The sequence below is a fragment of the Lagenorhynchus albirostris genome, chromosome 2, assembly GCF_949774975.1.
Source record: "Lagenorhynchus albirostris chromosome 2, mLagAlb1.1, whole genome shotgun sequence".
Taxonomy (NCBI): Eukaryota; Metazoa; Chordata; class Mammalia; order Artiodactyla; family Delphinidae; genus Lagenorhynchus; species Lagenorhynchus albirostris.
The window spans coordinates 102,972,785-102,989,415 of record NC_083096.1 but is presented as its reverse complement, the minus strand read 5'-3'; the positions used below and the strand labels follow the sequence as shown (position 1 = coordinate 102,989,415).

General features: G+C 48.2%; 1 protein-coding gene across 1 annotated transcript in view; it reads left to right on the top strand.

The window, feature by feature from the left end:
- SLC44A3 (solute carrier family 44 member 3) overlaps positions 1–16,631 on the top strand; it is a 78,815-nt gene that overhangs the window by 24,091 nt on the left and 38,093 nt on the right. Inside the window, exons 6-8 of the mRNA XM_060142474.1 lie at positions 1,202–1,326; positions 5,349–5,535; positions 16,299–16,464. Coding sequence (XP_059998457.1) covers positions 1,202–1,326; positions 5,349–5,535; positions 16,299–16,464 — 478 coding nt within the window. The remainder of the gene's footprint in view (positions 1–1,201; positions 1,327–5,348; positions 5,536–16,298; positions 16,465–16,631) is intronic.

The window sequence follows — 16,631 nt, the reverse complement described above, 5'->3', positions numbered from 1 at the left end:
CTTCTGTCTCTTCTGCACTGTGCCGCCTCTCAGATGAGCTGGCCAGGTGAGTGGTACTGGTTTCCACACCATTAAAAGTCAGTTCCAATGCCTGTTGGACGCCCTTTAAAGCAGAGGTCCCCAACCCCCGGTCCGAGGCCTGTTAGGAACCGGGCTGCACAGCAGGAGGCGATGGAGCGAAGCTTCATCTGCCGCTCTCCATCCCCCCCCCATCGCTCGCATTATGGCCTGAACCATCCTTCCCACCCTGTGCGTGGAAAAAGTGTCTTCCACAAAACCGGTCCGTGGTGCCAAAAAGGTTGGGGACCGTTGCTTTAAAGGATGTCTTCTGAATTTTCACATCACCCGTGGGTACCTACATTGTCATGCAAAGGCTCTGGCCAATCTGAAGAGACGCAGGCCCTGAGCTGGGGCAGGGTCTCGGAGACCCTGCCCGGTGCCCACTGTTTTCCTTTTCAGTGCTGGATCCTGGATCCACCCAGAAGATGTCGGGGAAGAAGGTCCGAGGGGCAGAGGCATGCAGGGAGCTCAAGGCAGCAGCTGTTTCCGAACTAGTATAGGATATTTTAATTTTTAATAATTGGCCTGACCGTAGGAGTTTCATCCCCTAAACAGTCAGTTCTGCAGATCACAGGTGCCCAGTGTGCAGGTGCTGGAGGACACGCACTGTGGCTTGTGAGGGTGCCTTCCCCACCTACGGCTAGTAAAGACGACTGTGACCTCCCTGTCGTCACTGGATGTGCTGCAGGTGGTACTGAGTACCTAAATGCAGAGCATGTGCAATGTCGAGGCGTCCGCCCAGTTCTGTAGGTGCCAAGCCAGTATCCAGGCTGCCCCTGGAGTTGTCACCCGCAGAGCTCACTTGGAAATTTTAGACTTTAGACTCTAATATTGTTCCTCTCACCATCCCGTCAGTGTGGTTTCCTCCCTGCTCACACCCAGCCCCACCCATGGGCTAGGCTGACAGGACACATCTGTGTTCCGGAGTTACCTCCCTGCGTCTCCCAGAGACAGGCAGCCACCCCAGGTCTGGCAGGTCCTCAGCTGGCCCCATCCAGCTGCTTCAGAGGGCCGGTCAGTGCCTGCAAAGCCCCACGGGTTTGGGACCCACTGCCTGAGCAGGGCCGCCTGGTATGAAGGGAGGGGCGGATGCTTACCTCATGGCATGCGCGCTGAGTTCTGCTGGTGTTTTGCTTTCCAGTTGTCTGTGGTGTCTTATGGTGGCTGTATTATGACTACACTAATGACCTCAGCACAGAATTGGACACAGAAAGGGAGAACATGAAGTGTTTGCTGGGGTTTGCTGTTGTGTCTACAGTTATCACGGTAAGAAGCACCGTTCCAGCAGTAGATCAAGTAGCCGGGCAGAACTCTGAAATCCAAATAATTAGATTTTAACCAAAAAGCAACGAGCACTTGTTTTCTTTCACTGCAGAATGTATATACATGTTAGTGTAGTGAGTGTACACACATGTCTAGTGCCTTTGTGTTTTATTTGAGATACCTACATAGGAATGCATTGCAGCCTTAAAAAAGATGAGTAAACGCTCTGACTTCGTTCCGTCACGTCCGCCATCTCAGAGGTTGGTTCGTTACCCTTGCTGACTCATTACCCTTGAACACAGTAGAACCGCTTGCACCCACAGGCGGCTATAGGGGGGATGCCGCAGCGCGGAGAGGGAGCCAGACATACAACAGTTCCCATTTCCTGGTTTGCGGAGAGTCGCCACCCCTCTAGCCAGTGGATGCTCTGCTCTCAAGGCTGTGACAACTCGCACTGCCCTTGAACACAGAGAGCCCTTTGTTTCCAGATGTGCGGCTGCTAGGGTAAGTTGGTTTGAGAGAACCGCTGCCTCCTTGGTGAATTCCCTAGTTGAGAGCAGGCAAACAGAGAGCATTGAGCCTGGAGATCCTGGTTGTTGGGGGAGGGTGGTTGGCAACTGAAAATCATTCTGGTCCCTCCCCGGGTGCTGATAGCAGTTCTGGAATCATAGCGCCCCGGAAAGGGTCGGGAACTGATTTCAGGTGGCCCACGGGCATCCTTTGGTGTGTTGCTTGCTAACTGTTTCACGCAGGCATGGCAGCCGGGGTTTCCACACGCCCATTAAATCTTTCAGCAAGGGCAGATTCTCCCACCAGCTCAGCTCTCTCCTCTAAGGGGATCCTTCGGTTCTCATGTTTGGTACAGGCTTCCCGTTTTCTCCTTTCTAGTGAGGTGTCAGGTTTGCGTTTGTCACGTGAACTGCATCTCAGTGAGCAAGTATCCGATAAAGCAAAGCTCCTGGTTCGTCCCGGCACCAGGCCCGGAGCTGAGCCAGGGCGTGTGCAGGAGGCTGGAGAAGAAAGGCCCCCCTGCACCGCAGGCCGCGTGCTGGGCTGTTGGCAGTAGGGGCAGGGAGGAGAAGGGCTGGGAGCCGGGAGAGCTTGCTTCTCCCCTTCCCCCACCCCCAGCCCTCCACAGGGCTCCCTTTGTCTTCACACACTGAGCCATTAATGGCCGCCGATGCCAGGGTCGGGGGGGAATGCTCTTCACCAAGCGAAAGGCTAGGGAAAGGGCAGACTGTGAGAGCAGAGTGAGGAAGCGCACCGCGGCTCGCACACCGTTCATTTAACACACGTGTCACTGCCGCTCAGTCTCTACCAAGGACTGCTGCTGAGGAGCTGTTCTCATAAGAGCCCTAGCTTCTTCGTCACCATCACCGTTTACTGAGCGCCTGTTACGCCCAGGGCCCTGCACTAAGCAATGGACCTGGCAAGACACAACATGAAGGTAGCACACGCCCCACGATGAGATGAATTACAGGGCTAGCAACGCCGTGACGTGGTACACGGGGAGAGATGGCGGCCTATGAGAGGGGCTGCCTAGGAATATTATTTCAGTGGTTTCAATAAAACCACTAGCAGCGATGAAGAAAATGGGATGAATGGCATCGAATGCTCGCCTCAGTGTGTCAGCCTAGGGGTGCATCTTAGAGCCCAGAAGGGTGAAGTTGAGGCTTGACCCCTGTGGTGAGTCAGCTCTGCTGTCCACCCCGCCCAGCCAGCACCCCTAGCACCATCCCTAGTGGGTAATGCTGATCTCCCTTGAGACTGGGGAAGTGACGGGTTAGAGTTAACTCATCACTTGTGGTCAATATCCTGGTGTACTTTGAACGTGAGGGGAGCATTTTATATATATATATATATATATATAAAATATAGTTGAAAAACACACACATTTAAACACACACATTTTACCATTCCACTCAGGAGCTAGAAGCCAAGTTTATTTGCCTAAAGATTGTATCATTTTGCCTCATTAAAATTTTTAGTAAAAAACGACAACAACAAAAAATGTCCCTCTTCCTTGTTGGTTGTGCTAGGCATTGAGGACACAGAGATGGAAATTCCTACCGTCTCCTCCGGGCATCTTCCCTGGCTCCTCAGGTCCAGTCCCCACAGCTACGGCAGGAGGCCCTGTTCCCAACCCCTGGAGCAGTTTTGCACAGTTTATCCCACTGCCCTCTGACTTTCCTCCACTTGATTATGAGGTCCCTGAGGGCAGCAATGCCCCAGCCCAGCTGGAAGAGGAAGGGCATCTTAGGCCAAGGGAGTAGCATGGGAGGGGTCACAGAGACAAGAGAGGAGCCTGCAGAAAGTTCCCTCGACAGGAAGGGACCATGCCAGGAAGATCCTGATTTACAGTGATGATGATTTCGATCTTTATCCAGGAGCTTTGGGGAGATGTTGAAGGATTTTGAGCAGGGAGATGATATCCTTGACTCTGCCTTTTACAAAGATCCCTTTAGCTTGGGTTGGAGGAGGGATTGAGGCAGGGGTAGGGGACTAAGGGGATTAAAAGCAGAAGGTAGTGCAGAGGCTACTGGGGTCTGGGTGAGAGATGTTGAGACTTGAGCTGTGGCATCGACATGGGAACAGAGAGGAGAGGATAGATTGAGAGCTCTATCGGGAAACTGAGTCCAAGGTGATTGAGATTGTGCTGTGCGCTGGGGCTGTACCAGTCCTTGGCAGTCACAGACGGCCCTGCCCTCAAGGAGCTTGATGTAATGTGAAATGCAGGCAATCAACATCTACAGTAGAGTATGTTGAGTGCTACAGTAGGGTAAGTATGGGATAAGATGGAAGCATGCAAGAGAGGAGCCTGATTTTTTCTTGGAGAGTCTAGGAAAATTAGGGCCACTGGAGTAGGGAATCCAGGGGACATAAGTGTTTGTCTGAAGATAATGAATTCGGTTCAGGACAAGTTGAGTTTGACACACTGTAGGACACCCAACACCTGGTCAGTAACTGAAGTGCTTACTCATCCAGCACCTAGAGAAAGGTGAGGCTGGAGATTTTTTTTTTTAATTGGCTGCAGGATCTTAGTTCCCCAACCAGGAATCAAACCCGTGCCCCTCGCAGTGGAAGCGTGGAGTTCTAACCACTGGACCCTGGAGATTTTTATTTAAAGGTTATCAGCATCTAAGAAGGATTCTAAAACCACAGAGGAGTAGGAGAGACCACCCAAAGGATCCCAAGAAATAGCAACTGAGGAAGTAGAAGGAGAGCCAGAGGAAACAGCAGTCACAGAAGTCGAAGGAGAAAGTTTTAGGAAAAGAGGAGGGGACAAGAGATTCATACGCCATGCTGAGGTCAAACAAGATCTGGAATGTTTGTGGGATTTGACATTCAGGAGGTCAGATGAGGTGACCTTGGGGAGAGCAGTTTCAGGAGAGTCTTGGGGTCCGGAGGTTTACAGGCAGCTGAAGGATGAGTGCAGGTATGGACGTGCAGATGGCTAGTGTGCACTAGAACTTGAAGAAGCTCGCCTGTGAAGGAGATGAGAGATGACGGTGGCTGGGCCGCGGTGTGAGGGTAGAGGGAGGTTTGTTTCGTTAATATGATATTTATATACAGGGAGGCCAAAGCCAGCAGAGGAGGAGGCACAGAAGGTTGCTTTGAGGCACGATCACTGTCCTCTTCCCTCGTACTTGTGTCCCCTTGACCTTCTGCAGTCCTTCCGCATTCTCTGAGCATATTGGGTGCTGTGGAGGGAAAAAGAAATAGACGGTTCCCTGACCCCAGAGGACCTTATTCTCGTTTTCTCTCATTCTCTGACCAGATTGCAAGCTCCTTTAGAGCAGGGGCTGTGTCTTGTCCACTGTTGTAGCAGCAGGATCTAGCATAAGTATCAGCACATAGTAGATGCTCAGTTAGTATGTGAGCATATGGCTCTTCTATTATAATAAGAGTAGGGAGTAACTATCTTAAAAGAGTTGTTTACTGAGATGTCAATAAAATATTAGGGTTTGTTTTCAGCTCGTCTCAGTTCTTCATTATTTTGAATAATTTAACCCCTTTCTCACCAGGCAGTTCTGCTCGTCTTGATTTTTGTCCTCAGAAAGAGAATAAAATTGACAGTTGAACTTCTCCGAGTCACAAATAAAGCCATCAGCAACTCTCCTTTCCTGCTGTTCCAGCCACTGTGGACGTTTGCCATCCTCATTTTCTTCTGGGTCTCCTGGGTGGCCGTGCTCCTGAGCCTGGGAACTGCAGGTAAGGGCAGTGGGAGTGGGGTCCGTCACCCTGGAGTCGTGCACGGAAGGCCTCACCATTCTGGAACCATTGGCCTGTTTTTGTAAGGACCGAATTTCCCATGCAGCTAAAGGCATCTGATGCCAGCAGTGACGGTGCCTGGGTCTCTGTCATGGGAGAAAAAGCAGGAAATTCTTTTTCCTCTTTTGTATCAGTATGTGAAAAAAAGAACCCAGGAAAGACCCTGTTAAAACGTTGTGCTCAGAAGAACAAGCTTAAGTTTAAAGCAAGTGTGCACAGATGTTCATATTGCTTTGCTCCTGAGAAGACAATACTACCCTCCATTCTGCTGTCATATCTGTACAGTGGTTTTCCACCAGAGATATTCCTCAGAATCAGCTATGGTGCTTTACTAAAATACAGATGCCTGGGCCCCATCCTCGGAGACTCTGATTCACTTGGTCTGTGGTAGGGTTATGTGTTTTTGGATCCCTGTGAGAGAGCAACCACATTCTAGAACAGTGCTGTTCAAAGGGGTGTCTGACACCGGATAAGGAGCTTATGCCAGAATGTCTATCCCTCCATCACTTCCTCCATCAAGAAAGTCTTGCTGTGAAAAAAAAAAGTCAGCAGAATGAGACGATAGGCCTCGTGATGCAGCTGACCTAACTTCTGGCACGAGCTCCTTATCTCGCTGTGGACTAATCACATACGGGGTGAGCCCAGGCCACTAGTCTGTGGCCCCCACTTTGAGTGATACTGCTCTAGATCTTCTCTCACTCACTCCTCCATTTGATTTAGTTAAGGCCCAGACTCATACTCTGATGTGAGTACAAAAGAGTAAGTTGCTTTTGGAGACTTTCACCAGGCAGATAAGAACCACAGCAGATGTCAAAGCAACAGGCTAACATAATTTCTTAATGTTTATCAAGTTTATTCTGTTCCCTGTAGGCTCCAGTTGTATATGTAGGAATAACTACATGTAGTAGATTCTTAGTAAACTAGGTTCTCTTACCTCTCTTCTGGAGTCAACTGCCCCCATGGAGATTACTTCAAGATGGGCAGCCAGCTCTCGGGAGGTCCAAGCCCTTGAAAGCCCATGTTTCCAGCTTAGAGATGCTCTAGGGGCAGTCTCTTCTGGCGGGGGTCTCTGGAAGCTTGCTGAAGGCCTGCAATGCACTTCCGAAAATTATCCAGCAGGGAACCTTGTTCAAATTGATTACAGGAGAGTAATCAATCAGGATGAGTTTTGTGTGAGAGTGACAGAAACCTCAAAACAGTGGCTTAAACAAGATGACGGGCAATTCCTCTCTCATGTAAATGAAGCCCACGGGAGGAGACCCCATGCCAGCATGGGCTGCCAGGGGTCACAGACCCACGCACCTTTTTTCTTGTTGCACAGCCTACCATTTGCTTCCACCTCAGAGCTGAAATAGACACTCGAGTTCCAACCACCCCGTCTTATTGGGCTGTGAGGAAGGTAGCAGGGAAGTCATGACAACACTTCTACCTACACCCATTGGCCAAATCGCAGTTACATGGCAACTCCTCTGTGCAAGGGGGGACAGGAAATGTCATTTCGTTGGTGGCGGCCATGCACAGCCTAAAAATAAGAGGTTCTGTTACCAACAAAAGATGAAAGAACAGAAATTGCAAGACAGTTGGAAGTCTTAACTAGGGCAACACTGAACAAGCATCTTCCAGCTCGTTCCCTTGATGTGGTCTTAGTCCTGGCGGAAAGGGAAGCAATGGCTTCAGTGCCTCCAGGAAAGCAAGCATTTATTGAAAATTTCCCAAATTCTAAGCTCTGCACTAGGTGCTGTCTTATGTTCTCTCCTTTAAGTGTCGCAACCCCCTTTCGATGCCTGTGTTATGTTCAAGTTACAGGCAAGATAACTGAGGTTCTGAGAAAGCAATCTGCTGAAGGTCCAGCTAGAAAGTGTGATGGCTCTTACTGACACCAGAGCTCTAGAACAGAGCCTGTGCTCTTTCCACTATGTCGCATGTCCCTTGTGTCTGGGATACAAAGCTAGGAGATCAAATTAGACCTCCTCAGGTTTGTCTGTTCAAGTTGAAGCAGTATTGTGACCACAGCAGCTGGCTGGTGAATGCAAGCTGTGCCTGTAATGTGGTGTTTGGGACCTGTGGCCAGAGGGCAACATGACAGGGCCAGAAGCTAAAGCCAGATCAGGCTGGGAGTGAGGTGTGGCAGGAGGTGGCAGGGCTTGACGCCCTGGTGGTGGACTGTAGTGCTGGGCCCTCGCCCTAAAGAATCACAGAGGAGGGCTTCCCTGGTGGCGCCGTGGTTGAGAGTCCTCCTGCCGATGCAGGGGACACGGGTTCGTGCCCCGGTCCGAGAGGATCCCACATGCCGCGGAGCGGCTGGGCCCATGAGCCATGGCCGCTGAGCCTGCGCGTCCGGAGCCTGTGCTCCGCAACGGGAGAGGCCACAATAGTGAGAGGCCCACGTACCACAAAAAAAAAAAAAAAAGAATCACAGAGGAGAGGTGAGGCCCTGGGAAGTACAGCTCAGGACCAGGGAGGGACCTTCCTACTCCAGCCTCCAGGGTACAGCTGTCCGCCCTGCTGTCGTTATGGGCTCTGAGTCTGAGTGAAGGGAATTGTCTCTGTGGTTAAACCCTCAATGATTTGGAGCAAGACACGTTCTTTCGTTCTTTAATGCACAGACGTTAGGTGAGCACTGGGGGGACGAGGCCCTGGCAAGGCGCTGGGGAAGAGCGGTGACCTCTCCCCACGGTGTGGATGGCAAAGGCGGATGAGCATCGCAAGAGGAGACATTTGGGAAGCTATGGAGCACCACAGTGAGGCTCCAACCCCCTCTGCGAGTCAGGGAAGGCTTCTCAGAGGATGGGCTGGAAATTACCAGAAGATCGGAAAGTACAGAAAAAGGCAAAGGGGATTAATGGGGTCATGTCCAAGCTCAGGAGGGAGCCTGCTCACAGGGGACAAGGCGAGAGCTGGTCCTGGGAGTTGGGGATATAGCTGGAGAGGAACACGCCCCAGGGCCAGCTTGGGGGTGAGCTGCTAGTAGGGCTGTCCTTCAGTTCCCCCACTTGGGCCCCAGCTGCGCCCAGGGCCTGGGGACATTAAACAGCCTCAACCTCAGGACTGAGAGGAGGGGCCGGGAGAGAATGGGCTGCTCTGTAGGGCCGAAGGCAACACATCAGAGGTCACATATTAAAGCACAGCCCTTCTCTATCTGTGGAAGGAGCAAAATGAGCAAAAGTGAGAGGAGTTGAAAGGCAAGAAGAGGAAACCGGGTGCCCAGGACCTACTGTAGGGGTCTGTGGGCAGGTGATGTTCCGCTTCACAGGAGAGGGTGTCGCACAGAGCGACTGCCTTCCCCCTTCCCCGGGGCTGGGCGTCATAGAGACCAGACCCGCCGTCCCCCTAGGCCACCTGCCTCTTCTTTCCACTCACCTGTGGGCTGACCCAGGTGCACAGAACTCCCTTTGACTTCAAAGGCCTTTTCATGCAGGGCCCGGACGATGGGCTCTGCGCCTGGGCAGGTCATCTGCTGCTTGTTTTGATCTTCAGCAGGTGCCCAGGTGATCCGGGTGGTGAGAGATGCCTGCACAGCACCTGACTCTCTCATTTCATGTCCCTCAGGAAGTCCCAGGACCCTCAGGCTCTCTCTTCAGTCTCCACCCAATGTTCCCAATGCTGTGGGGTGTCCTCAGTGGGTAAATACTGTAAGACTTTTATTGTGTCAGATGATTGAATGAGTTAATATTTTAATGTGTAAAAAAGAAAAGAAAATGCAGAAAAAGTGAACTTTAGGTTGATCATTTTTTGCCATTTTTTTGATGAGCTATTTCTCTAGTGACTGTCAATCAGTCTCTTAACTAGTTGACAAACTCTGGCTTGTTTGAGGATTGTTTCAGTGGAGCATAACCAGGCCCTCAGTAATGATGGTAATGAGTCAGTTGGGACTTGTCTGCCACCAGCAATGTGATAGTGACTACTAAATCCAGTGAAAATAGTAGTTACAGGAAAACGGAAATAACCTTGGGAATCCAGTAGGTGCAGTTGGCAGGTTGGAAAGAGCCCAGTTGATCTGATGACCCCCAGTTACCGTAAGGTGGTCAGGATGCCCCACAGTCGGAACAGTAGAAGAAAGAGGCCCATTTGGGGAAGGGGGGGCTTTCTCTCCCAGTGGTACTGCAGTCAGAAGAGGTCATCGCAGGGATGTGCTCAGCGTGTTTAAAGGCAAAGGACCATGCTTGGAAAGGAGGCAGCAAGGTCAGACAGAGGGTCTCCAGTCAAGGGACCTGGGATCCAGGATGGCTCCGGCCTTCCTTGTACGTTAATCCTCTGGGCTTCATGTTTTCCTTTTATACAGTGGAAAAATGGTGCTTTCCCCAGGCTGCCTCATAATGATGTTAGGAGGCTGAGATGGGACCAGAGCTTTGCTCTGCAGATAAGGGACAGTATGTGTTCCTTATATTAGGAACTAATGTCAACTAGACAATGTCTAGCACTAGCTTCAGCTTTGTGGTTTATTCTCTGCTCTGCCTGTTATATTTGAGAACACAGTCTCAAAGAAAATTGTCCTTTTTTAAGTTATCAGAGATCTAGAAGATGATTAAAGTTATTTCACAAAAGTTTCCTAGTGGCCCAGTCCTGTCCTAGGAACAGGGGGAAGGGAGATTGCTCAGGAGAAATTTAAAACAGCCCCTGCTTTTCAGAAGTTTATGGTCCCTGTGGGGAAATGTGAGGGGAAACAATCTCCGTGAACATCTCGGTGCCTTTGCACCTGCTGTGGTCTTTGTCTAGAATCTGCTCCTCTTTCTAACTTTCACCCCAACTTTTTCCCCCAAACTTCATGGAAAGCTAGTCATTATCCAAGATTTGTTTTGAGTAATATATTTCTTGGAAAATCTGCTATAAATTGCCCAGGCATACTTAGATATTTCTTCTTCGTTTTTCCCTGCGTTTTTTATATTCTTCATTCTTTCAACGGATATTCCTCAAATGCCTGCTATGTGGCTTGGGTACTGAGATACAGCGGTGAACCAGATAAAGGTACTAGTGAGTGGGGAAAGAGAGCATAAATAAGTAAATAGGTTATGTCAGGTAGTGATAAGGTCTATAAAAAGCAATAATGCAAGATAATGGCATGTGTGTTGTCTTCCCTCAAGAGAATGGACATCTGGAGGGCCTGGACTGTGTCTCTTTCTTTCTGTCTCTGCGGTCAGTGCACGGCCCTTGAGTGAGTTCAGTTACGTGTGTGCTGAGTCAGGAAGTGAATTCACATCAATGTTGTGTTAAATGAGATGTATACACAGAAGGAACTAGGTGAACCACAGGTGCGCTGTCCGTGAGGTTTTCTTCTCTTTTTCCCTAATCCTCGTGCTGTCAGAGCAGAAGCTGAACCAGCAGGAGGCACAGGCAGGATGGGTGTCAGCAGAACACTGAGCCCGTCTGCTGGACAAGGCCAAGTGCACAGAATGTGCCAGAATACAACCCTTTTAAGTCGGGCCTGCATCCTTTGGGAAATTATCCCAAGCAACTGGACTGCCTCCCTTGAGAAACTGCCATTTACATTGATCATTAATATGATATCAGTATCACCTCAGTCTTTCAAAATGCTTTAAAGCTTGCTTGTAATACCCAGACTTATAGCTAGCTGCATGATGCCTTTCCTCCGGGATATAATGATGATCTCTAGGAAGACGCCTGGAAAGTTGTCTCAAATCTCTATGATAGGATGTATTACTTGAGGAAGGTTGGTTCATTCATTCATACAGTCATTCATTCAACAAATATTTATTGAACATTTATTATATCAGACCCTGTTACAGATGCTGGAGATACAGCTCTCCTTCTAGTTTGGAAGCTAGAGGGAGATTGGCATTAAATGAGTACGTGAATTTTATAGTATATTAAAAGTTGATAAGTGGTGAGGAGAAAAATAAAGCAGAGAAGAGTAATAGGAAATGCTTAAGGAGGGGGGTCCAATTTTGAATTGAGTGACTGGGGAGGACCTTGTTGAGAAGATAATTTGTGAGCAAACATTTGAAGGGAGTGAGGGCAGAGCCATGAGACTAAGCAAAGGAAGGGAAAATGTTCTAGGCAAAGGGAACAGCAAGAGGGAGAGGTGCTGGGGACACAGCAAGGAGGCCCATTCAGTGAGAGTGACCTGATCGAGGGAGAGAATGGTTCAGGTGAGTGTCAGAGAGAGCACAGGGTCAGATCCTGGGGCATTGTAGGCCATTATAGGTACCTTGTTTCTGAAATGGGAAGTCAGTACAGCATTTTAAGCAGCATAGTGACATGATCTGACTTACATTTTCATGGCAGTGCTCCAGGGAGGAGGTGATGGTGGCTTAGAACAGGGTTGTAATGGTGGACATGGTGTGACATATCAGATTCTGAAGGATTTCCGGATATTAGATGAAGGGTGTGAAAGAAAGAGGAGTTGGGGATAAAACTGAGGTTTTTTTAGCTTGAGCAACTGGAAGATGGGATGGCCATCAGCTGAGATGGGACAAGACTTTGGAGTGTTTTCAGGGAAGAGCAGAAGTTCTTTTTTAGTTGTGTTGATTGAGATGCTTTTTAGACGGCTGGATGGAGATGTCAAGTAGGGAGTTAGCTGTTTGAGTCTGAAGTTTCTGGAGAGGGCCAGCTATAGACCTCATTTGGGAATTGGGGAATACATGAATAGTATTTAAAACCATGAGATTTGAATGAGTGTAGACAGAAAAGAAATTCAAGGACTGTGCGTTGGAGCATGTCAATGTTAAGAGGTCTTGGAGACGAGGAAGAATAAAGAAAGGAAACTGAAAGGGAGCAGCCAGTGGGCAGGAGGAGAAAAATGTGCTGTCCTGGAATTGGGGTGAAGGGTTCAATGTGTCAAGTGCTGCTGACAAATCAGGTAAGAACTAAGTATTGACCATTGCAGTTAGCGACATGGAAGTGAAACAAAGCAGTTTCAGAGAAGCGTGGGGGCTGGATCAGGATTAGAGCAGTTTAAGAGAAAGGTGGAGAAAAAAGAATTGGAAAGAATAAGAGACAGTCTTAGAAGTTCGGCTGTAAATAGGAACAGAGAAATAGAAAGGAAGCTGGAGGAGGAAAGGGAGTCAAAAAGTAGGGTTTGGGGGCTTCCCTGGTGGCTCAATGGTTAGAGTCCGCCTGCCAATGCAGGGGACACGGGTTCGTGCCCCGGTCCGGGAGGATCCCACATGCCACGGAGCGGCTGGGCTCGTGAGCCATGGCCGCTGAGCCTGCGCGTCCGGAGCCTGTGCTCCGCAACGGGAGAGGCCACAACAGTAAGAGGCCCGTGTACCACACACACACACAAAAAAGTAGGGTTGTTTTCTAAAGATGTGAGGTGATTAAAAATGATTCGGTAGAGAGGAATATTCTGATGAAGCAAGAAAGAGAGGGAAAATTTCTGGAGTGATATCTTCAAGTAGGTGAGAAAGGGGGGTCTCGTGCAGGGGTTGGCATTAGGATCACAGACAGTTTATCATATTAAGGGGGGGTCCGGTTATGGACACATGCCGATAAGGGGCAGAGATGAGGGTAGGTGCTAGCAGAGATTTTCCGATTGCTTCAGTTTTCTCAGAGAAACCGGAAGTGAGGCCACTGACTGAGCGCGAGGATGGGAAAAACTCTTAGAGGTTGGAGGAGGAACTATAAACAGTCCAGAAGAAGGGGAGATGAATAAACTAATGTAGCAAATGTGATATTCACTCTGATGATATCTGATTTTTGTGTTTGCCTTTTTCATCTTTTCCCCTGATAGCTCATGTCCAGCATAATTCTAGCATGCAGTATATGCTAAATAAATATTTGCTCATTTCAGAACTGGAATCATATCTACTTGTACCTCATCTATAGCTGACCTTATATAGTATTCGCTGTTCTAAGCACCTACCTGTTTAATCCTCGTAACAGCTATGTGTATGGCTTTTAGAGCCGTGAGACTAGATGGAATCAACAAGCGAGTGGTATTAGTGTCTTCAGATTACAGATGATGAAACAGAGATTTTAAAATGTCCCACAACCTCATAACTTGCCTGAGGTTGGTCAGCCATTAGGAGACAGAACAGAGATGTGAATCTCAGCCTGCGTGACTCTCACACTGTATAACTACTGCCCTGGAGTTCATCTCATCTTCCCACTTCATCTTTAAAATAAGAGAACCGAGGCCCAGGTTGCTTATCACAAACGTCAAAGCTGAGATTGGAACCAAGCCCTCTTCCAGTTCAGTGTCCTTTCCACCGCCATCCCCCAGATCAATCTTATCTTGGGATCCAGTTCCCACGCGCGTTAGCTACACTTAGTGATAGCTATCCACGCGCGTTAGCTACACTTAGTGGTAGCTATATGGTAATGGTCCTTAGTAACCAAGCGACTGGTATTTTGATGAGAGGCTCTTGCCTGCACCGACCCAGCCATCCAGGAGAGGGCAGTCCTGTGCGCATAAACACGCCTGCCCCACCCTAAGCTTCTTCCTGAAGCCAGAGCGCCTGATTCTTCGGAGAATGTTTGCCTAAAGCACTGGTTCTGAAGCAGCAGTTCTGTCCCCCACCTGGCATTTGGCAATGTTTGGAGACATTTTGGGTTGTCATAACTGGAAGAGGGGAGGGAAGAAGCTCCTGGCATCTAATGGGTAGAGGCCAAGGAAGCTGCTAAACATCCTACCAATGCACAGGACAGGCCTCCATCCCTCCCGCCCCTAACAAAGAATTATCTGACCCGAAATGCCAGTTGCTACGTTGAGAGGTTGAAAATCCCTGTCCTAAAGGAAAACCTTTAAATAGTCTGGTGTAATGGAACCAGAAAAATAAGTAGATGATGGCTTCAGTAAAGATGTTCAAAAGCAAGTAGGCAGTCAAGAATAATTTATGAATTCTGCTTCTGTGCAGAATGCCAAGGGTGTGAAGGCCTGCGTGGATCTTGGTTTATCCCTTTAGCCATTCTCTACTTGCTGACTGTCGCCATCTGTGTGCCAAGCTGGGATGTATGTGAATGTGCCCCTGGCAGCACAGGGCAGCCCCAAGGAGAGACGATCCCCCCTTAGCACCCAGGGCCTTTGTACTTACTTGCCTTTTGTCTGTCAAGGAAATCATCCCTCCTGTTCTTTGGAAACGTCGTCCACCCTCCGAACCACGTGTGATGTCGTAGACCTGTTCTTGCAAACTGTAGTCTGTCCCCATCACTGGTGACCTTGTGGGGGCATCAGTGTGCATGTTGACTGGCCCCATCACTTCTGCTATTCCAGGAGTGGCTCTCCAAGTCTCCACTCACCTGATCTACCTACACTTGCTTGTTAGTTGGGAGGGGTCACCTCGTTTGGGATTGGGAATGCTTTTCTGAAACACACCCATTTTGGAAAAGCATAAGCATTTATCAGCACCTTACCTGAATCAGAGGTTGCTTCCAAGCCAGAATGAGCCCACTGTTCAATAAAATATTAACTTCTCTCTGTAAACCAAGCTGCTGCACTATGTCTCACAATGTGACTCTTGTTCAGCAGAACACAGAGCGTGAGTTACTAAGACCAGCCTTAGTCTGTGGAATTAGTTCGCTCTACAGCATGATTATCTTCTCCCACTTCCTTTGCACAGACCCTATTGTGAATGTCTAAAGACGCATGAATTATGAACCTAAAAGCAATTGATAGCTGTGAAAGGAAATATGAAACTATCTTTAAATTTTCTTCCAGTTGTAGGTTTTGCCAAAGAGCAAAGTGCCGTCTTCTTTCTCACAGTAGTTTATTTAAGACACACAGCGGAGGACGTCTAGAGGTCAAATGCAGCTGCAGAGCTGGGATTTGGTTTTACTAGATCCAAATGGAATTGAATTGAATTGCAGAGCTAATTCAAAGGCTTCTTTAGATGAGAGCAAATAAAGCAGGGTATAACCAGTGAATGGCAGAGCATTGCTGGGGTTGCATCACTGGCCTCGCTTTAATACAGTGTTGCGCTCCTGAAATTTAATAATAATAATAAAAATCGTTATCACTTATGTAGTGATATTTCTTTGGGCCAGCACTGACCAGGTAATCCCACTCTACTCTCTCTTGAACTACCACCAGCATATGGGTATTACAGATAAGGATACTAAAACTCCAAGAGGCCGAATAACTTGCCCCAAGCTACCCAAAAAGGGGTGAAGCTGAGATTTAAACCTAGAAGCTTAACACTGAGGCCCAGTAGATATTTTAAATGTCCTAGAAGAGTTTGCTCTTGAAATGAAATCTGAAATGAATCCCTTTGAAAAAATGAAGATCCTTGTCTCTTTTATTAAGTCTAAACTTCTGGTGAAGTGGGGTTCTATAACAGAGTCCTAATGGCTTTGTGTGCATCCATGAACGTAATTTTTATTTGCATCACTAAGTGTTGTGGTAGAAAAACCATGGGTTTTAGAGTCCAGTGTGTCCAGGTTTATATTCTCCCTCCACCAGTCATGAGCAATGAGACTTTGCAAAAGTCACTTGACTCTTCCAAACCTCAGTTTTCATATCTGTAAAGTGGGGCGAGTGTTAGAGTATAGGTCAAGTGTCTTGCAGATTGCCTGCCAATCAGTCATCATAATTATCCCTGTTAATATTATTCATAAGTTAAATGTGTGTGCTCAATTTTTAGTTTTGCTATGAAGATCTTATATCATGGTGGGTATTTCAAAATTTACTTTGGCATCTGTGTTTTGTGTAATGCCAAAGCCCAGGTATGAGGAAGCATGGCCTGTTGAACCTTCTTCCATACTTAGGAAAACATAGGTATAAAGCATGTTTGTGTTTTAAACTTTAGGAGCTGCACAGGTCATCGAAGGCGGCCAAGTGGAATATAAGCCTCTTTCGGGCATTCGGTATATGTGGTGGTACCATTTAATTGGCCTCATCTGGACTAGTGAATTCATCCTTGCATGCCAGCAAATGACTATAGCTGGGGCAGTGGTTACATGTTATTTCAACAGGTAGGTCTAGCATGTTATTCCTATTGATTTGTCTGTGTGCTTCATGTTGTGTATCTCAAAAGATATTTTGAAATTTTGACATGACCTCTCAAAAAGGATTGGCAAGAGTAAAAGACCAAGCTCAAAATTAGGAGGGATATTCATTTGGTAGTAAAAAGAAATGTTGT